The sequence below is a fragment of the Capra hircus genome, chromosome 3 (genome assembly GCF_001704415.2).
Source record: "Capra hircus breed San Clemente chromosome 3, ASM170441v1, whole genome shotgun sequence".
In the NCBI taxonomy this organism is placed as follows: Eukaryota; Metazoa; Chordata; class Mammalia; order Artiodactyla; family Bovidae; genus Capra; species Capra hircus.
The window spans coordinates 33,517,756-33,539,621 of NC_030810.1; the positions used below are offsets into that span (position 1 = coordinate 33,517,756).

General features: G+C 46.4%; 1 protein-coding gene across 1 annotated transcript; it reads right to left on the reverse strand.

Annotated features, from left to right (window-relative positions):
* On the reverse strand, nt 11,117-13,809 carry JUN (Jun proto-oncogene, AP-1 transcription factor subunit). The gene has a single exon (XM_018044742.1). The coding sequence runs from the start codon at nt 12,823-12,825 to the stop codon at nt 11,818-11,820; it is 1,008 nt and encodes a 335-aa protein (XP_017900231.1). The 5' UTR covers nt 12,826-13,809; the 3' UTR covers nt 11,117-11,817.

Genomic DNA, 21,866 nt, shown 5'->3' on the forward strand with positions numbered 1-21,866 from the left:
CCTCTCAGATCGGCGCTGGCTGCTATATTTGATATATTAGGGAGAATCCTGACTCCTTCCAGATTTCTGCCGGTCTGTTTTAAATCCAAATAGCTTGGCTGAGTGTGGTTTTTAGTTATTTTTTCATTTGAAATGGAATTCAAAACAGCAGGGGCATAAAGCCCAGATACGAATGGGAAAGAAAATAAAAGGGTCCCTGGAGTTTCCCCTTCACCTTCCACATTAAGGAAAGGGAATATCATTGTAAACCAACTTTCTGTCAAAGTACCATGCAGGGAGAGTGATATTGCTGAGCTGTTGGAATTTTACAATATTTCTAATGCTTTTGGTTTTCTTTAGAGGTGGTTTGATGGAGGGATCAGGGGCTCAGCTTTGGAGCCAAATCCTGCTCCTGCCTCTAACAGTCCCAGGGCTTTGGCCATTTTCTGTAGCCACTCAGTCTCATTTCCTCACCTGGAAACACGCTTGCCATAGGTACCTGAGAGGGCTGTTGTGAGGTTGAAACGAGGTAATACAGAAGGCATTTACCACGGGCCTGGGCACATCACAAGAGCTTCATAAACAGCTAATGTTATGGTCAGTCTCTCATAGCCAGAAATCGGAGCTTCTGCCCTGAGAATGAAGAGTGTGACTTTCAGACTAAGACTGGGCAGAGGTTTGTTCTAAATTTTAAATAGTTACATCACTTGCTTTCTAAGGATAAAACAAAGACAGTTCACTAAACTCCTGACACATCTTTATAATATCAACAGAGAGAAGTCATGAATATTAGTTGACTTGATTGAAATAAAGACATAGTCATCAACACCCAAGAAAAAGTATAAGAAACCCTTCCTGGGAAAATCATATAATTAACTTATGTCCATGTTTACTAAATGATTACCCTTTGTTTTGTAAACCACAGAAATCACAATTCTCAAATCATTACATCAGAGGAATGACAATCTGTCTGTATGCTTGTAATCTGTATTTTGATCAAGGATCGCAGAATGGATTGTAAAAGGCTTTATTTAGACTATATGAAATTAGTATATGTTAATTAATAAAATAGAATGGTAAAAAAAAAAAAAACCCTGGGTCCTCTTTTCTCACTGTCATCTAGCCTTTCAGATTGAGACTTGGAGTTTGGGCGCCATATTTGGACATGCCATGCTCACTTCAGCCCTTCTGGATCAACCTGCCCCATGACCACCTCCTCCACTCATCCCTTCCCCCTCAGGGAACGGTATACTCTAAACAAATTGGTCTTCTTGTTACTTCTTTTTTAAAATTAAAAAAAAAAAAATTTATTTTTGGCTATGGGAATCTCTGTTGCTGCCCGGGTTTTGCTCTGGTTGCAGTGCGCAGGCTTCTTCTTGTGGTGGCTTCCCTGTTGCTGAGCATGGGCTCTAGGGCACGTGGGCTTCAGTACTTGCGGTTCCCAGGCTCCAGAGCACAGGCTCAATAGTTGGGGCTCACAGGCTTAGTGGCTCCAAGGCATGTGGAATCTTCCCAGATCAGGGATCAAACCTGTGTCTCCTGTATTAGCAGGTGGATTCTTTACCACTGAGCCTCCAGGGGAGCCCCTTCTTATTACTTCTAACATATGCTCTAGCCTAAGACAGCAGTGCTCTCCCCACTTACCCCATATGCCTGACTAATTCCTTCAGGTCTCAGTTTAAATAAAAGTCACTTCCTCCAGGAGGCTTCCCTGATTTCCTAGACTGAGGCCAGGCCCTCCTCATCCCTCAGTGAAAGCTAGGGTTGTGGCTTCCCAGTCTCTGCAGACACTGCTGCTGCTGCTGCTGCTGCTAAGTCACTTCAGTCCTGTCCGACCCCATAGACAGCAGCCCACCAGGCTCCCTGTCCCTGGGATTCTCCAGGCAAGAACACTGGAGTGGGTTGCCATTTCCTTCTCCAATGCATGAAAGTGAAAAGCCAAAGTGAAGTCGCTCAGTTGTGTCCGACCCTCAGTGACCCCATGGACTGCAGACACTGCTGTACATATTTTCTGCAGCACTCTGTAAAGATCTGGGCTGTATAAAGTAATTGTGATAATATCTTTGATAATTTGTTTGGTGTCTCTCTCTCTTTTTTTTACCTAATAATACGTGGGTAGGAACTCCCTCCATTTTGTCTGTGAATAGTTGATACTTACCTTAGTCCTCAACGTCCCATCTCCCTGGAGTACTATCTACCCATTTTCCTGTCAAACGCCTACTCATCTCTTTTAAGATCCAATTCTAAATCAGCTCCTCAGTGAAGCCATTGCTGAACTCCCTTAGGTTGGGTTCTTATTCCCGAAGTATCCTATATTTACCTGTCATGACAATTATGTATTGAAGCCACCTGACTTTGATAGCAGGATCCAGGTTTTACATAAATTCTCACCTGCAGTGCTTAGCAGGTGCCTGGACAGAGGAGATGAATGAATTCAATAAATACGGGGTGAATGAATAGAGCACGTGACCTTCTGAGAGCATGACAATCATTAAGTCTCATAATGCTGTCCTCAGGTGGAAAGATTTTAAGACTATTTACGTCAAGAACTGGTTACTATATTACCTCCCACCAACGTTTTAAGCCACACAGTAGATACTCATCAACCTCTCGGCATTTCCTACTTGCAACACTGGGTTTATCATTCACTTATGTTTATAGTCAATTCTAAGGATTTTCAAAGATCCTTCTCACATTCTGGTTCTTGGGAGTAAAGATCTTTGATTTGTTGTAGGGAGGAGAAAGTACACTTCATTTTCTATTAGATTCTCCTTTTTCAGGGTTCGGTCATGATGATAATTGATCTCAGACTTTTTTCTACTTCTGCTACCTTAACAATTGAATTGTGCAAATCCTGGTGTAGAAACTGATACTGATACAGTTCAATGGGCAGGGTAAGTAGAGAAAAACACAGACCAGAAGTAGACATACTTGGAGGGCTTTTTGATGTTTCAAAATCTTGCTTGGAGGATATTCAATTCTCTCTTTTAATTGGCCTATGTCAAGTTTTTACAGTGAATATCATAACCACAACTAAGATTAATAATTTTTCCACAGGATCTTTTTATATGTTTATATCATTGAATACATCCCTCCTGAGCATTTTCCATCCAAGGAAGCATGCTCTTGATTTATATCTGGACTCACCAATTCATTAAAAGAGGTAAAACTGTGGATCATGAGTGCCAACCTGATTTTGGAAGTGAAGTAGATGCCCCTTCATCCTGGTATGGGTTTGATAATAATAACAATAAACATCTGTTTGACCTCCAGCACCTACTCCTTTGTAGGTTCTGATTGTCCTTTGAAGATCTTCTCCCTTATTCTCTTCTCTGGCCACGTGTTTTAATGGAACTCCCATCAATACTTTGGTTTTAGAGGTGGGCAATTGACCTATACACCTCAGCCAACCTGGTATTATTGACAGTATGTCCTGTATCTGATTGGTCCAGGGATGGATATGAGGCCCAGTCAGATCAATAAAACACCATCCTGGGAGGACATGAGGAACTGCTACCTCCATTTCACTTATTCCTATGGGCAGAGAGTGGGAGCAGCTGGGCACTATCACGTGGAGACCGAGGATGAAGCTAACTCTTCTCCCAGCAAGCTGAGAGAGGAGATGGCTGAGATGACCCCACACAGCCCTTCTGGCTGCTTTGCTGTGAGGTCATGGCCCTTCCCTGCATGCCACCAATCGCTTCTTCCTTTTCTGGTCCAGAGCCATCCTCAGAGGCTCATTTGACAGCTCTCAGGGCAACCCAGGCTGAGAGGCACCCTGCTTGGATAAGGCATTTCACCGCTCGGGCATTCATGTGCAGCTGGCTGTTTGAAATCCTGCCTCTTCTGACTTCACTTCCTGAATGTGCTGACAGGCCTCTGAGCCAAGCCAAACAGGTTCCCAACGCCGTGCCTGCAGAGTATTCCCCTGTGAGTGCAGCTGGGGAAACAAAACTTTTCTCCAGCCCGCAGAGAGGACCTGCCAGCCCTTATATGACCAAGAAGCAGGTCCTGGGAGACCTCGTTGAATCTTAATGGAAAATGTTTTCATTTCAGTCATGGTGGTGTGTGTGGGGGGTGTGTGTGTGTATGAATCTGCGCTGGCTTGGGCAGGGAGGTGGGATTCCTGATCATTTCTTCTTAACAAATCTACAGTGGAAAAAATGATGAATTATTGCTTGCCTGTTCTATATGGGGCATCTGAACCTTCCAGGCTATATCTGAACCTTTCGGCAACCTTCTGAGGTAGCCATGGCTGGCCTCAATTTTACAAAAGAAGGACTTAGCAACGTTAAAGAAATTGATCTGCACCTCCCCGCTTTGAGCTTCCAGGCTGAACCCCTGGGTACCTGACTCCAAAATCCCTGTGTCGCCACCAAGTCCTAAAACTCTACTTCTCTCTTCCAGCCTGTAACATCTCGACTCTTCATGTAGTCAGAAGGGTAGCGAGGAACTATGGAAAGGGCAGAGTCTCTGGTGTGTTCCCAGTTCTGTAGTCTTGCAAGTTAGTTTTCTTCTCTGAATCTCAGTTTCCTCATTCGCAGTGTGCAGTGATAGCAATGCCAGTGGCAGGGAGGCTGTGAGGTTCCACTGAGATATAAATTCATGTGGCAGTACTACTCAAGGGCAAGGTCATAGGTGAGCAAAGCAAGCTCTCTGGAATTAAGAACCTGGATTCACTTCGCGCTTCCCCAAGTTACTTATTTTTTGAACCTGAATAAGATAGAAACCTCCATTTTCTCATGTATTACAATAAAACTCTATAACATTTACCTTGTAAGTCCTAGTACAGTGTCTGCTACATAGTAGAAATTTAGTAACTGGTATGTATATTGAATATTTTACAGGTTTTTAAAATTTAACTATACGTGTGGCAGACACTGTTGTTTCCTACTGGAGCGGTTAGGAAAGTCTAGGTAATGCTACAATAACAAGATGTCCTCAAATCTCTGTGTCTTAATACAACAAAAGTTTAATCCTTGCGCCTGTTAAATGTCTACTGTAGATGCTGGCCATGGGGAGGGACTCTAATCTGCATCAGCGTCATTTAAGGACCAGGTTAATAGATGTTCCATCTCTGCGCTTCCACAGTTGCCAAGGTTGGGAAAAGGAAATGCGGCAAATCTCACACTTCCTCTTAAAGAAGTCAGGATGTCACCACTGCTGGTATTTCATTGGCTGACAAAGTCACAAGGCCTCTTACTCAACATCCAAAAGGTGGAAGATAGGGAAGTACTACCCTACCTTGTACCCAAGAGGAAAACCAGAAATATCTGGCGGAGAGGACTAATGACTATCTACCAGTCCAAAAGCCATCCTCCAACTCAGTAGTTTCTTACTATCAGAGCCTTGATTTTTACTTATTTGTTAAAAAATTATTATTTATCTGGCTGCATCAGGTCTTAGCTTCAGCACGTGGGATCTCTCCTTGTGGAATGCGGGCTTAGTAGTTGCAGTCCATGAAGCTTGTCCCAGGGCATGTGGGATCTTAGTTCCCGACCAGGGATCAAGCCCCTATCCCTTGCACTAGAAGGTGGATTCTTAATCACTGGACTACCGGGGAAGTCCCTGTTGATGCCGTCTTGAGTCCACACAAGGAGCATCTCTCACACCCTGAGGATGGTGAAAGGAAAAGATGAAAGCCCATGATGATGTTGCTGAGCTGCTATATTCGCCCGGGACCTTGTTTAAATTGTGCCTTCTGTTACTGGCCTGTGTAAGCATCCTAACTGGTAGTGTGATTGATTATATAATGGTCCAGGTACCTGCTTATCTTTTTTCAAGATTTGCCATAAGGTCAGGATGTTCCTCTCTACAAGCATGAATACAGGATGAATCAAATACACCCTGGAAGAGATCTGCTATCAGCAGAAGCTAATGGACAGAAAGTCCCAAGGAGGCCTAGGAAACACCCAGGTTCTGTCCAAGTAGCTAGTGAATATTTATAGCCCAAGAAGGCAGTAACTCAATGATCTGGTAACCCAGGTTTTTGAAGGAATGATGAAGCAACCATCAGGCAATGCCTTTTAGTGGATGTACATGAAGGAAGTTTGTATAGCAAGAAACTGTCAGGGCTTCTCAGCACTAGTATCCTGGTCCCTCCAGAGTGAAGGGTTTTGCATCAGGGCAAGGAGAGTTCATTAGACATTACTAGCATGGAGGAAATATCCCAGGAGACTATCTGATTACCTTTGCTCAGATGCTGTGCACATCAAAGAACCTTCTGATGACTAATTCAGTTCCTCAGGGTCCTTACTGTAGAATCAAGGTGTCCCAGGATCACCAGGGCATCTGGTTTGTGGAACAATAGAGGAGAACGATATGGTTCTTGATGGCTGGGGACCTAATCATGGCTCCATCAGTCACTGGATGAGGAGTCTCAACAGAAACTCTTAAAACTCACTGGGAGCCTCAGCTTCTGTTCCTGTGAAACACAGTTACTAACAGTGATGCATGCAGGGTAGTGGCGAAAATAAAGTGAAACTGAAGGGGTGAAAGCGCATTGGAGAGAACAAAGCATAAACTGGTCAGCACCAATCTCAGTGCTCACTCCCCTCTGCTCACCTGAATCCAAGCAGATAGGCCTTCCCGTCACACTTAGGGCACCCTAGAGTTTCCCCCAGGCTTCCCCTCACGCTGACCCTTCCTCTGGAATTCCTTACCCTCTCTTTTCTATTCTTGACATGTTGAACTCTTAAATCATCTCAGTTCAGTTCAGTTGCTCAGTTGTGTCTGACTTTTTGCAACCTCATGGACTATAGCACGCCAGGCCTCCCTGTTCATCACCAACTCTTGGAGCTTACTCAAACTCATGTCCATTGATTTGGTGATGCCATCCAACCATCTCATCCTCTGTCATCCCCTTCTCCTCCTGCCTTCAATCTTTCCCAGCATCAGGGTCTTTTCAGATGAAACAGCTCTTTACATCAGGTTGCCAAAGAATTGGAGTTTCAGCTTCAACATCAGTCCTTCCAATGAGTATTCAGGACCAATTTCCTTTAGGATGGACTGGTTGGATCTCTTTGCAGTCCAAGGGACTCTCAAGAATCTACTCTAACCCCAAAGTTCAAAAGTATAAATTCTTTGGCGCTCAGCTTTCTTTCAGTTCAGTTCAGTTCAGTTGCTCAGTCGTTTCCGACTCTTTGTGACCCCATGAATCGTAGCACGCCAGGCCTCCCTGTCCATCACCAACTCCCAGAGTTCACTCAGACTCACATCCATCGAGTCAGTGATGCCATCCAGCCATCTTATCCTCTGTCGTCTCAATTCGAGTATTTCTCCATAAAGACTAGGATAACAACCAAACTCTTGGCGTGGAACAGATAGTACTTCACAAATGAAACCTTAAACTTTTCTGCTTCTTCTCCTTCATTTTTCTCTCACATCTTCCTCTCCAAGCAGCTTACAAGTCCCCCATCACATGTTTTCTGATGTCTTGTGCCTTTGCATACAGGTTCCTCCTCCACCCTTTTCTGCCTGCTGAGTTCCACCAAGATGTCACTTCACCCGTGAAGTCTTTCCTGATAAAGACACCTCCTCCTGCGTCTGGCACCTCTTTCCGCTTCATCTCTGTACTCCTCCCCACAAGACTGGGAATTCCTAGAGAACAGGGTTTGTCTTGTAGGCCCAGGGCAATGCCCTTTTTGCGATGTCAAAAGTCCAAAACCAAATAACTAGAGCCAAATTCCAGAGTCAGGAAGGGATTGTTTCACCTTCTGTGGCTATCCCAGCTTCTAGCCCTCTTCCCTTCTTCTATAACATTCTACTTGCTACATACAGAAGTAGGTGGTGGGAGCAAGAGGTGAGCAAGACTGAAAGACATTTTTTTCCTTGGATCAATCGATGTGCATCTTCTCTAATAATAAAATTACATGGGGATTAGATATATTAGCATGTCTCCATCAAGTAAACCTTGAGTACTAACTTCTGGACCCCTGAAATACATTAACTTTGCAAACAGAAATTTCTTTCAGTCATTATCAGTGAAATAGTTGGTTTTAATAAGGCTACATCTGGAACTATTTTTTGTTCCTGCCTAATGATCACATTTTATCCTCCCCCATCTCCACCTCCAAGCCTAATGCTTCAAACAGGCCCATTTGATATAAGCAAATGCCCACTTGCATTAGCAGAGGATGGAAGGGACACTCTCTGTGGCTGGGGAAGAATGAATGTTGTTTAGTTGCTTAGTTGTGTCTAACTCTTTGCGATCTCATGGACTGTAGCCTGCCAGGCTTCTCTGTCCAAATTTCCCAGGCAAGATTACTGGAGTGGGTTGCCATTTCCTTTTCCAGAGGATCTTTCCAACCCAGGGAACAAACTTGCATCTCCTGCAATGGCAGGTAGATTCTTTACCACTGAGCCACCAGGGAAGCCAGGAAGAATGAAGGTGCTAACAGTTTAATTCTCTTAAGAGCACTCATTGAGAACTGGGCTTTAGTACCTGGTGATTGTCCAGACTTGACTTTTCTGAGGGTCTTCAATCCATTTGGAATTGTACACTTGGAAACGGATGAAGTATATTGCACTAGAAGAAATTAACCTAGAATTATTTTGGAGCATTTAAGTTCAATTGTCTATCCTGTTAACACATATTTATTTTATGAACATCTATGCAACCAGAAACTGTACTAGGAGTCTGGGGTCCGCAGATGAATAGGGTAGGTTCTGACCACGACACAGAGAGGTTCACAATGATAATCCTTTGATAAGTGCTATCAGAAGTTTTGATAAAATGTTAGGGATGCTCAATGGAGAATATTCATTCCACCTGAAGAGGGAGTTAGCACGAAAGGCATCACAGAGAAGGTGCCACTTTTGCAAAGCCTTAACAAATGGGTAGGATTCAGCAGTTGAGCCAGAAAGAAAAGTATACCAGGCAGAGAAATGTGTACAAGAAGCATGAAGAGGTGAAAATGCATGAAATTCAAATTCACACACAGATATGTTTTTCACAGTGAATGTATAAACATTCAGCTTAGAAATTAACCTTTTTTGAGTCATGGAACTTTTTGAGAACTAAACAGAGCTAATGATCTCTCTCCCTAGGGGAGTATGTGTGTGTGCACACGTACACACCCATACGCAAACACAGTTTTATAGGCATTTCACTGAGTTATGAGCCCTCTGCCCCAGTGGACACAAAGAGTTAAGAATTTCTGAAATATACATATGTAAAACAAAGCAAAAGAGGATTCATGGTTTCATGTACCACTGGTTTCATCTTCTCCAACTGTTAGTGTTACCCAAACAATAACTCATTGAGTGTCAAAATAACTGACTTTTTTTAACAGTGACTTTTGAGTGTCTGCAAGTATCTGATTTTCTGTTTCCAAAGTTTATAGGAGATCATTGGTGAATTTCCTCTACCACAATTATTTTCTGTCTCTTTTGTTAAAGAGTTTCAGGGATATACATTCAAAGCCATAATTGAAACAAACAAGGGTAGCGATAGCTATGAGTTTCAGGCTTTCTTTCTTTTAAACGTCAGAGTCTAAAGCAAACTGGGGAGTGGTGTGGCTTTTCTGTGCTGTTCTGTTGTCTGGGCTTAGTCTACCTTTGCAGGTAATTAATTCCCCAGCCTGCTTATTTTTTCTAGTTGGCTCTTGTTTAGCTTCCACAGAGCCCCACCCCAGAGTGCTTTATTGTCCCTCTGCTCACTATTCCTACATATGGTCAAAATAAACTCACCTTCCGGGTTGCTGACATCAGCAAATTCACCGTTTGGCAAACTCGTCTCTGCTCCCAGTAATCCTTTGCTGAAGTATTATTACAATGGAGTATCTGATAGGTAACAACTCAGTCCAATCCCTTCCACTCCTAGATATCCTCCCAAGGAAAAACTCTTTGTGTCTTTGGATTTACAGCCATAGGCAGGGTATTAGCACTCTCAGACCTGTTGGGTACTAGAGCACTGCTAATGAGCAAACCGCCTGCCTCAATTAGTGGTTTGTGAAATATTCCTGGATATCAAATTGCTTTTGCTGCTTGATAATCACACTGGCTCTTGGGATTAAAAGCAACCAAGCAAAAATTGTTCCCTTGTTGAGTTCTGCCTTATTGATCTCTTAAGTTTTATCTGCAGACAGAATTTAAGTTCGCCATTTCCCCAGAGTGGAGGTTTGATTTATTAATACATAAGCAATCACTGCATTTATGTTCATGTTTTTTCTCTTGTGGATCTTTTTATAGTATCTAAATTACCATCTTTTGAGAGTCTATAATAATTTAAGCAAGCTTATTTTAGAGATGAATGAAGAAACTATAGAATTTGAAACAGTAAACTGCTATACTGGTAATTTGTCTAGGCACAGGTGTTTATTTCAGGGAGCGGTGAGTGGGAACAGAAGTAGGGAGGGAGAGAGAGAAAGAGAATGAATGAAGCAGGGAGAACATTTCATCCAGACTGCAACTTCTGTGTTGACTTTTCCTAAATTCTTTGCTTCTTAATTACCAAATAACTTCATAATGTTAACCCCAGCAACTGAAAAGAAAAGCTTCAGAATAGAACTTGGGAGGAAAAAAAGGACAAAAGGGAAAGGAAATCAAGATCTGTTATTGGTATTTGAATACGTTTATTGTGACAAGAATGCTGTTATAAATATTCATAAGCAAAGACCATCTCTTTTATCTAGGAATCGTTAAAGATTCCAAATTGGAAGGATACAGCTTTTGTAAAAAATCTGCCACCGTTCCTGCTTTGAGAATAAGCATCTATTGTTTAAATTTCTACTAACATTATAAATGGTCACAGCACATGCCACTTGATATAATCCAAACTAAAATGTTAGATTTCCCAGTGGGCTGTCCCTCTCCACCACAACCTCCCTTCTCTCATCTTCCTGAAATGCCACACTATCCTTTGTAAGCAACTCTATGTAGATTGCTGGGGAGGGAAAAGTATTAACTTGATGACAGCATCAGCTGCAGTTCTTTCTCAAGTCAAGCAGACAACAGTTTTCAGGGCCTGCTAGTAAGAAGCACCCACAGTGATTTTAATTGACACTCAACTCTTTCAACTCCACCTAGACAAGTAATCTATAGATAATGCAGAAAAGAGGTTGGGGGAGGGGTAACTTTTTCAATATTTTATTGTATTTTCTTAAATATCCTTTCTGGAATTTTCAGAAACAAAACATAAAAAAAATTATATACTTTATTACAAATGGTAAACTCAGAGTGCTCCAAATCTCTTATTTACAAACAAGGCTGGGCAGGACACCCAAACAAACAAACATGAATAACTTACAAAGGCATGAAGCTGTTTATTGACAGTAATCAGCTTTCATCAAATTAAAAAATATATATATGTACATAAACAGTTATGGAAGGCAGGCCAGAAAGAGCTCATCTGCAGGCTGGGCCTCGCTCTCACAAACCTCCCTCCCGCCTCCCCTCCCCCACCCCCTTTGTGTTCTTAAGGAGTACTACAGAAGCGATCTACAGTCTCTATTGCAGTTTGCAACCCCCTCCCCCACCCCACCCCTTTAATACTGAATGAGATCGAATGTTAGGTCCATGCAGTTCTTGGTCAACGTTAAAGAAAAGTCTAACGTTCTGTTTGCGCGGGGACAGCCCGTCCGCAAACCCGGGCAGCCCGCGAGCGGCCGTTCCCTGGCTCCTTGCCAAGGGAGGGCGCGCCAAGTCCTTCCCACTCGTGCACACTGGGGGCGCCGTCAGGACGCAACCCAGTCCAACTTGGATACCCTTGGCTTTAGTCCTCGGACACTTTTGTTTTTTTCTCTGTTTCTCTCTCGCAACTTGTCAAGTTCTCAAATCTGTCTCTCTGTGTTATTTATATTTTTTCTCCGTTGCCCCTCAGCCCCCGACAGTCTCGCCTCAAAACGTTTGCAACTGCTGCGTTAGCATGAGTTGGCACCCGCTGTTAACGTGGTTCATGACTTTTTGTTTAAGCTGGGCCACCTGTTCCCTGAGCATATTGGCAGTGGACGCCAGCTCCGAGTTCTGCGCTTTCAAGGTTTTCACTTTTTCCTCCAGCCGCGCGATCCTCTCCAGCTTCCTTTTCCGGCACTTGGAGGCAGCGATGCGGTTCCTCATGCGCTTCCTCTCCGCCTTGATCCGCTCCTGGGACTCCATGTCTATGGGGGACAGGGGCGGCGTTTCCCCGGGCATCTCGGGCACCGTCTGCGGCTCTTCCTTCAGGGCCTGCAGCCGCGGGTGCTGCACGGGTATCTGCTGGGGCAGGTGGTGCGGTGGCTGCGGCGGTTGCTGCTGCTGCTGCTGGGGCTGCGCGGGAAAGGCCAGGCCAGCCGCGCCGTAGGAGGGCGCCCCGCCGCCGCTGCTCAGCGCGCCGGGGTTGAAGTTGCTGAGGTTGGCGTAGACCGGCGGCTCGCTGTGCAGGCTGGCGCTGAAGCCGCCGCTGCCGCTGCCGCCCGCCACCGAGGCCACCGCCGGGGCCACCAGGCCCGCCCCGCTGACCGGCTGCGCCGCCGACGTGACGCTGGGCAGCGTGTTCTGGCTGTGCAGTTCGGCCAGGGCGCGCACGAAGCCCTCGGCGAATCCCTCCTGCTCGTCCGTCACGTTCTTGGGGCACAGGAACTGGGTGGGGGTCGGCGTGGTGGTGATATGCCCGTTGCTGGACTGTATGATGAGGCGCTCCAGCTCGGGCGACGCCAGCTTGAGCAGCCCAACGTCGGGCGAGGTGAGGAGGTCGGAGTTCTTGGCCCGGAGGTGCGGCTTCAGGCTGCCCACCGGGTCGGCCAGATTCAGGGTCATGCTCTGCTTCAGAATCTTGGGGTTACTGTAGCCGTAGGCGCCGCTCTCAGACTGGAGGAACGAGGCGTTGAGGGCATCGTCGTAGAAGGTCGTTTCCATCTTTGCAGTCATAGAACAGTCCGTCACTTCGCGTGGGCTTAGTTTAAGCTGCGCGCAGAAGTTTCGGGGCCGCAACAGCGCGCTGGCAAGCGGGGGACACCCGCGCCTCCCCGGGCAGTAAGCAAGGAAAGTTTCTGGAAGAGCGCGCGCCCCCGCCGGCTGGCAGCCCCCGCCCCCGGCGCCCTCCTCACCAGCTCGGTCCGGGGGATCGCAGGGTTAAGACGCCGCCCGCGCTCTTACTTGTCCGCTCGCGCGCGCCGCCCGGCTTTGAAAAGTCGCGGTCACTCACGGAGCTCTCTCGAGCGCAGCGGTTCCTCAGAGCCCGCGGACGAACTCGCTTCCCGGTGATAGCAGGGAGCGCGGACCCCGCGGTTGCCTGCCGGCGGCGGGTGTCCGCCGCCCCGACTCGGAAGACTGTCCCCTCCTCCGCTGAGAGGGGGAGGGGGCGCCCGGCAGCCGCGGCTCGCGCTCGCCCAAGTTCAGCAACCGGTGCGATCGAAGCGGAGCGCACGTCCTCCTCTCTCCGCCGCCTCTTTTCCTTCACCGCCGCCGCGGCAGCTTCGGGCGGAGGCAAGATTTGCAAAAGTTCGTTCCGGGACCCGGCGGCCACTTGTCTCCTGTCTTCCTGGCCGGGAAAGTTCTTGCCGCTGCAGCCGCTCTCCGGACTTCCCCGGGCGGACAGTAGCCGCTCTCCGCGCTGTCAGCAGCGCCCGCGCAGCGGGGCTCTCCGCCTGGGGGCGGCTGGCGAAGGGGCTCTCCCGGCGCTCCCCAAAACACCAGGCCGGGAGCCACAAGCGCTAGCTCCGGGCAGTTGGAGAGAAATTGGAAAATAGGATTTGCTGTCCTTCTCGACTGACTGTGCCTGTCTGCCTGCCCGCGTCCGCGCACCTCCACTCCCGCCTCGCAGCTTCAGCCACACTCAGTGCAACTCTGAGCCCTTATCCAGCCGGAGCGCAACACTTATCTGCTACCAGTCAACCCCTAAAAATAGCCCATGATGTCACCCCAAGGCCTTCCCATTGGCTCGCGTCGCTCTCAGGGGGGCGGGCCCACCCGTCGCCATGGAGACCCCACCCTAGAAGATTCTTCTCTGGGCCCGCGGAGGCTCACGGGATGAGGTAATGCTCCGTTGCCCTCCTACAGTTGGGCCCTTCTTTCTCCTCCTCCCCCCAACCCGCTCCGCGCGACTCGCGCCCCTCTCTTCCCCCTCCCTCCCCGGCGCGTCTTTCCCGGCCCGCCCGGTGCATTGTGGGCTGACGTCTTGGGGTTTGACTGTCTAGTGACGGTGGCTGCCGCGAGCCGGGCGGACTCCGGCGCTCCCAGCCTCTGAGGGAAGTGGGCTGAAGTTTAGGGCTCGGACGGGAATGCCAGGGATGCTAGGACCCAGGAGGCCAGGGGAACCGAGCCAGGTGTCTGGGGCCGAGGGCGCGGGGCGGGTGGTATTTCCCCACTTGGGGGCTCGATGTCACCCGCGGGCACTTCGCCGCCGCTCGGGGCGGGCCGGGCCGGGCCGGTTGAGCGCCCGGGTCCCTGGCCCCCCCGCACTTCCGGGGGGCGGGAGCACCGCCCTTAAGGTGGCTCTGTTAAGTCCCCTGTGGGGGCGAGTGAAAGTGGCTTTTAAATTTGGGGGCAGTTCGTGAGAGTCGGCCCCCCACGTTGAGAATGCCCTGAAGTTTGTCTCCTGGTCAAGTTCAATAGCGACTGTCTGGCTCTGTCTGGAAGTCCAGTGATTTGCATTGCTTGAAACTGGGTGTTCGGCTAAGTCCCCTCCGCACTCCCACCTCACCCTCCCGACCGTGGGAGAAAGGATGCGGGGGTTCGCATCTTTGCCTCGGAAAGGTTTCTTACAGGAGGTGGATTTAAGGGGCAACTCGGCGTCTAGTTGAGAACGAGCGTTTGGAGAATCCGAAGCTCGGGGAACCCCGGTGATAGTCTACTCCCCGCCCCCGCACAACATGCATAGACACACCGCACATCACATGTACACACAAACACACACACACGCACACGCCACTCCTCCCGCCCCGATTTGCTTCCGGGAAAACAAGTCCGAGAGCAGCAGACACTTGCCAAAAGTCACGCAGCGAGTGAGTAGAATAAAGATTTAAAATTTCTCCGCTCCCGGCTGGGGGGTGGGCCCATATCCTGTGTAGCCTCTAGGAAGCGCTAGACCCATGTAAGTGGTTCCTTTTCAGTGGTGGTTATTCTTCTCCTCCCCCAACCCCGCGCCCCTTAGGGAAGAGTGTACGGTGGAAAGAATACCGAAGTCTGGAATCGTGGGTTCTCTCCTGGCCAACGCTGCCGCAATGTGAAGGGAGCGAATCAGAGAACTTCCCTGAGTTTCTTCATCTGCAAGAGGGGCTGGTGAGACCCACCTCATAGGCCTGGGTTAGTGTAGAGTCATTGCCTCAAGGGCTAGGAGGTGGTCACCAACAGCCCCCTTCCCTGCCGTTAGTCGGAGCTTCCGGAGCGTCCATGGAATGCCAGGATATGAGTGTGACTTGGCAGGAACAGGTGGATTTAACCTGTGAGGAGGGTGAGGGAGGAAAGGGTCAGAACTCAGCTCCTTCCAGGGTTTTCTCCAGGACCGTGGTTTGACGTTGGACCTGCAGCAGTTTATGTCCCTAGGTCCTACTTCTGGCTTTTCAGCTTCTGAGCTTGCATAGCCCGGAGCTTTAAGGTATTTGTGGCTTTGAGAGTTGAGGTTCAGCAGCCCAGCAGCAGCTGGTGTTAGGGACATCTTGACAGCTTTCCTTTACTTCCTTTACTTGCCCCTCATTCCCTCATGCAGCAGGGAAAACAGTGGCTACTGTCAGCCAGGTAGTGCGGTGGGGGTGGGGAATACAGCGATGACAAGATCTAGTTACTTTTCTCCAGGAAGGAACATTTTCCCCTATATTGTTGCCCTGAATCATTTTCTTTTGTAATCAGGGAGATGCTGGTTTTTTTTTTTAAATAATAGTTTTAATGATAACAGTAATAAAAATGGATGTCATGTAATAAACACCTACTATCAACCAGGCCTTCACCAGAGCAATTTATATATGCTGTTTCTCCCCCACAACTATCTTGAGCTACATACAATATATTATTATCCAGATTTAATATATGAGGAACTAGGCCCAGAGACTTTTAAGTATCCTGCTCAGGTCACACAGGCAGCTGGAAATTGACTTCAGGTGTTTGTTACATTCCCTTTTTATATCTTCTCTGCTATGGGAGACTTTCTTGTAAAGTATTGATTGTCTGCAGAGGAAACGGTGTTTAGATAGTGCGATGGAAGAAATTGTCTTGCCCAGTTCTCTGTAGCTCCTTTCAAAGCCTCCTTTCAGAGCTCCTGTATTTAGAAATTTCAAAACTTAGGACATTATATAAATATATATCTTTTGCCTAAGGGTTCTGTGTGTTCCTCTCTGCCTTATGTGGTTTAGTAGGCTGATTTTCTCCTTATGTTAAGAAATAGCATATTTCATCCAAAAAATAACAGATCTTTTCATGTTAACGCCCTTGCTTGGAAGCCTTCACTGGCTTCCCCTCACAACCAGGAGAGGGTTCAGATGCCTTTGTGTGGGAGGGGGCCTTTCACAGCCTAGCTCCTGCTCTCCAGCCCCATCCCTCACTCCTAGGATCAGGAAAGCCTGGGCTCTGCTGCCTCAACAAACAACCGTACCATCTCAGTGGCTTATCCCAGTAAGTTTGTTTCTTCTCATGCCATGTCCCCACTGTGAGTCTGCAGGGGGGTTTCATTCACCATGGGCTTGGGCTGAAGAAGGCTTTCTCTTGATGCATAAGTCTCCTTACTGTCTCTGCTGGGTGGAGGGGAGGCAGCAGATCATTCACTGGCTCTCAGAGCATCCACCTGGAAGTGACACACTGCACTCCTGCTCACGGATCCTTGGCCAGAGCCAGTCACGTGGCCTTGCCTGACTTTAAAGCTCTGTAATCCTGCCAAGTGTCTTGAAGGAAGAGAGCCAGGAATATTTGGGGAACAATACTAATGACTCGAACAGTCTCCCTTTCTGTTCACCAAATGTTTGGCTTACTGTCCTCCCTCAGGCAGAATTCCCTCACACTCTCCTCAAGGGGGTTGACCATGCAGACCCATCTAGTCACAGTATATCGAGCTCACTTTTCAGGTAGTGGGTGATACGCAGTAGACTCTATATTGGCTCCAGATGTGCCTCTTCATCCAAAGGCAAGATGTCTGCCCAACACACCCTCAGGGTATAACAGTGGGACAGACAGGATAACTGCAATGGATACACCAAAGTGAAGGAAGGGGGCACCACTGTGGACATTAATCCACAGAGCAGACATGTTGCCCATCCCACACCTCACCCAACACCCTGAGCAGACCTGGATTCTGCTCCCTAAGTGTGGCCGCCCTGGCCATTGTTTTCCGTGACCCCTGGCCTTGTACTCTAAGAGACTCTTCCTTCTCTACATATAAAGCAGGCATAGGGAATAGGTTTTAAAATCAGCTTTTAAAAATAGGGATAGATGTGGGGGAATACAATCTCCTTTAATCCAGGCTGATGTTCTTCTGGCAGTGTAGCTCTCCCCATAATGTACGTTTCTTATCTATTTGATTCCAGGCTTTCTATGTGCTAGTAGCTGCAGCCAGTTCTTTTCTAGACAAGCATCCATGGTTTCCATGTTTCTGTCTTTCTGTCTCTCTCTCCTGACTTGGTTTTCAGTGCTTTGGGCTTATGGGGCTTAGGTGGGAGAGCCTTAGTTTTCCTTCCTTTTCCAGAGCCCCTTTCTCTAATTGAAAGATATGCTGAGTAACATCTTAATTTATCCAGAAGTTTTAACAATAGGTTTAAGGCCATACCTTTAACTTTAGCCATACTTCAGGGTTGTTTTTCATTGGCCTTTTCTTGCTGAAAACCTTCCTTAATTTTATATTTTACTAGTTGAGATGGAGAAACAATACCTTCCTCTAACCCTTCATATCTCTGAATTTATAGTTTGCCTGCACTCTTATTCCTGCTTACAAACTGGCCAAATCTTCTCTGCGCTCACCTCGTTTTTGTAATGTTTCTAAGTGCATCCAGCAGCCACCAACACATGCTGCTAACATTTTGTTTTACAACCTCTTGCTTTAGTTCATTAGGTTCATGATATGCCTTCTAGATTATCACAGTTTACCAAATAGATCACCATCCTTTTACCGTCTGACAACAGAGTTCTTAATTACTGCCCTCTAAACAGTTCAATCATTGTTGTTTTTACATTACCCTGTGTCTAGGTGCCAGTTTTTATGTTTGTCAGGATAGGCTAGATTTGCTACCATAATAATCCCAATATCTCAGTGGCTTAATGAAACAATTTTATTTCTTGCTCGTACTACTTGTTCAAGTTCAGAGGGGCTTTTCTCAATATACTCACTCAAAGAGAGTCTGAAGGTTTCATCTTGAAACGTGTGCTTCTACAATCACCCAGTCCCCTAAACAGGAAAAAGAAAGCAAGTTGAATTTCTATTGGCTTTAAAAGTTGCCTCCAAGAAATGACATATGTTACTTGTGTTCATATAATGTTGGCTAAAAACTAGTCATGTGACCTTGTCTTACTTAAAAGGTTCAGGGAAGTGCAATCCTACTATGTGCTTGGAAGTTAAGAGCTGGAAATGCACGCGTTTATATAGGCCGGGTTATGCTATGGTAGCGATGCAAAAATCTGACCCAATGACAACCGCAGAATTATTCCTCACTCCTGCTGCACGCCCATTATGGGCTGGCCATGTCTCTGCTTCATGTACATCATCTTTGCTCTGGGACCTTTTCTGAAACATTGCTGAATGTCATGGCAGAGAGGGAAGAACATGGTGCTTTAAAGCTTCTGCTGCAAGCAGTTCACGTGGCCAAGCCTGTTGTCTGTGGGGAGGGGCAGTATTTGCAAATAGTAATACCGTCTACCACACCCTACCACATTCCTCCCATTCCATAGTCTCAGCTGCCCTAAACATTTTCCATACCTCTAACATTTTCCTGGTTTTCCATTTATTATATTTATTTATTCCATTTATTTATTATTTTTTTCATTTATTAAATTCCACTTATTATAAAATATCCTTAATCAAAATGCTATCTGGCCAACTCCTACTCATCCTTCAAGACCCTGCTCAAATAATTGCTCCCTCTGAAGCTTGCTTCCACTCTCAAATAGTTATTATCTTCTTTGCCTCACCTCATTCGGTACACACCTGAAGCTGCGAATGTACCTCATGTATTCTGCTTATAACCCTGACTCCGAATACAGGAACTGTGTCTTACTCATTTTTTGTATTTCCAATGCTTAATTCAGGGTCTGGCACATGGAAGGAGAGAAGGTGCTCAGTAAATGCTTACTGATGGTTTTCTTAAAAACAGTCTTTTCTATTTGATGTCTTAGTCAGTAAAGAATCTGCTTGCAATGCAAAAGACCCAGCTTTGATCCCTGGGTTGGGAAGATCCTCTGGAGAAGGGAATGGCAACCCACTCCAGTATTCTTGCCTGGAGAATCCCATGGACAGAGGAGCCTGGCAGGCTATAGTCCATGGGATTGCAAAGAGTTGGACATGACTGAGCGACTAACACTAATACACACATTCTGGGATTAAGGGGGTATTTTAATAGTCAAATAGCAACAGTAACTTGTTTTAATACTTAAAATTTGGAACATGTCAAATTCCCCCGCTGAACCCTCCCTAAGCACATGCTATTGGACTTGGGATAAAATCCAGATTCTTTACTTTGCCTATAAGATCCTACATGATCTGAGCTATCCTACCTCATCAGTCTGACGTAACTTGTACCTATCCGCTCACTATTCTGCAGCTACACTGGCTGTGATTGTATCAGTCAAGATAGCCTAGTAATGCTCCAATAAAAAACAACTCCAGATCTTAGTGACAAAAAAGTTATGTTTCTTCTTTGTTCCGCGTCTGTCAAGGCTTGTCAGGAACTCTGATCATTTTGCTTTCCTCTGGGATCCAGGAGGTACTTTCAGGAACATTATAGATCTCATGGTAGAGGGAAAGGGAGCTTTGAAGGACTTTGTGTGTGTGTTGGTCACTCAGTCATGTCTGACTCTTTGTGACCCCTTGGACTGTAGCCTATCAGGCTCCCTAAAGGGTTTTAGCCAGGCAATTAGGTACATTTTCCAGGGGATGTCACATGACACTTCTTACAATTCTTTGGCTAAAACAAGTCTAGCCACAAGGGGACCAGGAAATGCAATCCTATTTGCCTGGAAGGCAGCGAGCTAAAAGTATCAGTCCTAATAACTCCCACACTGGACTCCTTCAGTTCCGCAAACAAGACAGTTTCTTGCCTAAGAACCTTTATATGCACCCTCCCACCTCTTCCCTGTTCCTTGGTCAACTTCTGTTTCTTTAGAGGTTACCTTAAATGACACTTAAAGAGGCTTTCTTTCATACTGTACCCCAACACCTATGCCCATCTAAATTAGGTCCCCCTCTTATGCTTTTTCATAAGTCTATGTTTTTTATAGAAGTTCAGGAGTGTGATAAATCACACCTCTTTCTTTCTCTCCCAAGTTCAGAACCAGCTGAAAGTTAGATACAGGAATCAGATGAATGGGGATTGCAATGTCCACTTGATAGCTGATATGGGCTGGATTGGAGGGCATGGCAGACGTAATGGATTTCCTCATGTTTCACCCTGAATTAAACTTACCCACTGCTCTCTGGCAAAGGCGGGCAGTTGCAAAGTGAAGGTGAAATTAAAAGTCGCTCAGTTGTGTCTGACTCTTTGAGACCCCACGGACTATACAGTCCATGCATTCTCTAGGCCAGAATACTGTAGTGGGTAGCCTTTCCTTTCTCCAGGGAATCTTCCCAAACCAGGGATCGAAACCAGGTCTCCTGCATTGCAGGCCTTTTCCAAATGGACATTGACGGTGTGCATCCTGTAGACAAATCCATTCTGAGAAGAGAGAAAAGTGGCTGGGATGAGCATGCTGTTGTACACACCATCCCCCTGACTGTGATGTCTTTTCAGCATTTCAGAACACCTAAAAACTTTTTAAAAATTAATTTATTTTAATTGGAGACTAATTGCTTTATAATATTGTGGGTTTTGCCATACATTGACATGAATCAGTCACAGATGTACATGTGTCCCCCATCCTGAACCCACTTCCCACCTCCCTCCCCATCCCATCCCTCTGGGTTGTCCCAGTGCACGAGCTTTGAGTGCCCTGTTTCATGCATTGAACTTGGACTGGTCTTCTATTTCACATAAGGCAATATACATGTTTCAGTGCTGTTCTCTCAAGTCATCCCACCCTCGCCTTCTCCCACAGAGTCCAAAAGTCTGTTCTTTTCATCTGTGTCTCTTTTGCTGTCTCGTGTATAGGGTCGTCATTACCGTCTTTCTAAATTCCATGTATATGCGTTAATATTGGTGTATTGGTGTTTTTCTTTCTGGCTTACTTTACTCTGTATAATAGGCTCCAGTTTCATCCACCTCGTTAGAACTGATTCAAATGTGTTCTTTTAAATAGCTGAGTAATAGTCCGTTGTGTATATGTACCGCAGCTTTCTTATCCATTCATTTGCCAATGGACATCTAGGTTGCTTCCATGTCCTGGCGATTGTAAACAGTGCTGCAGTGAACATTGGGGTACATGTGTCTCTTTCAATTCTGGTTTCCTCGGTGTGTATGCCCAGCAGTGGGATTGCTGGGTCGTATGGCAGTTCTATTTCCAGTTTTTTAAGGAATCTCCACACTGTTCTCCATAGTGGCTGTACTACTTTGCATCCCCACCAACAGTGTAAGAGGGTTCCCTTTTCTCCATACCCTCTCCAGTATTTATTGTTTGTAGACTTCTTGATAGCAGCCATTCTGACTGGTGTGAGATGGTACCTCACAATGAGTGATGTTGAGCATCTTTTTCATGTGTTTGTTAGCTATCTGTATGTCTTCTTTGAAGAAATGTCTGTTTAGTTCTTTGGCCCATTTTTTTATTGGGTTGTTTATTTTTCTGGTATTGAGCTGCATGAGCTGCTTATATATTTTGGAGATTAATTCTTCATCAGTTTCATTTGC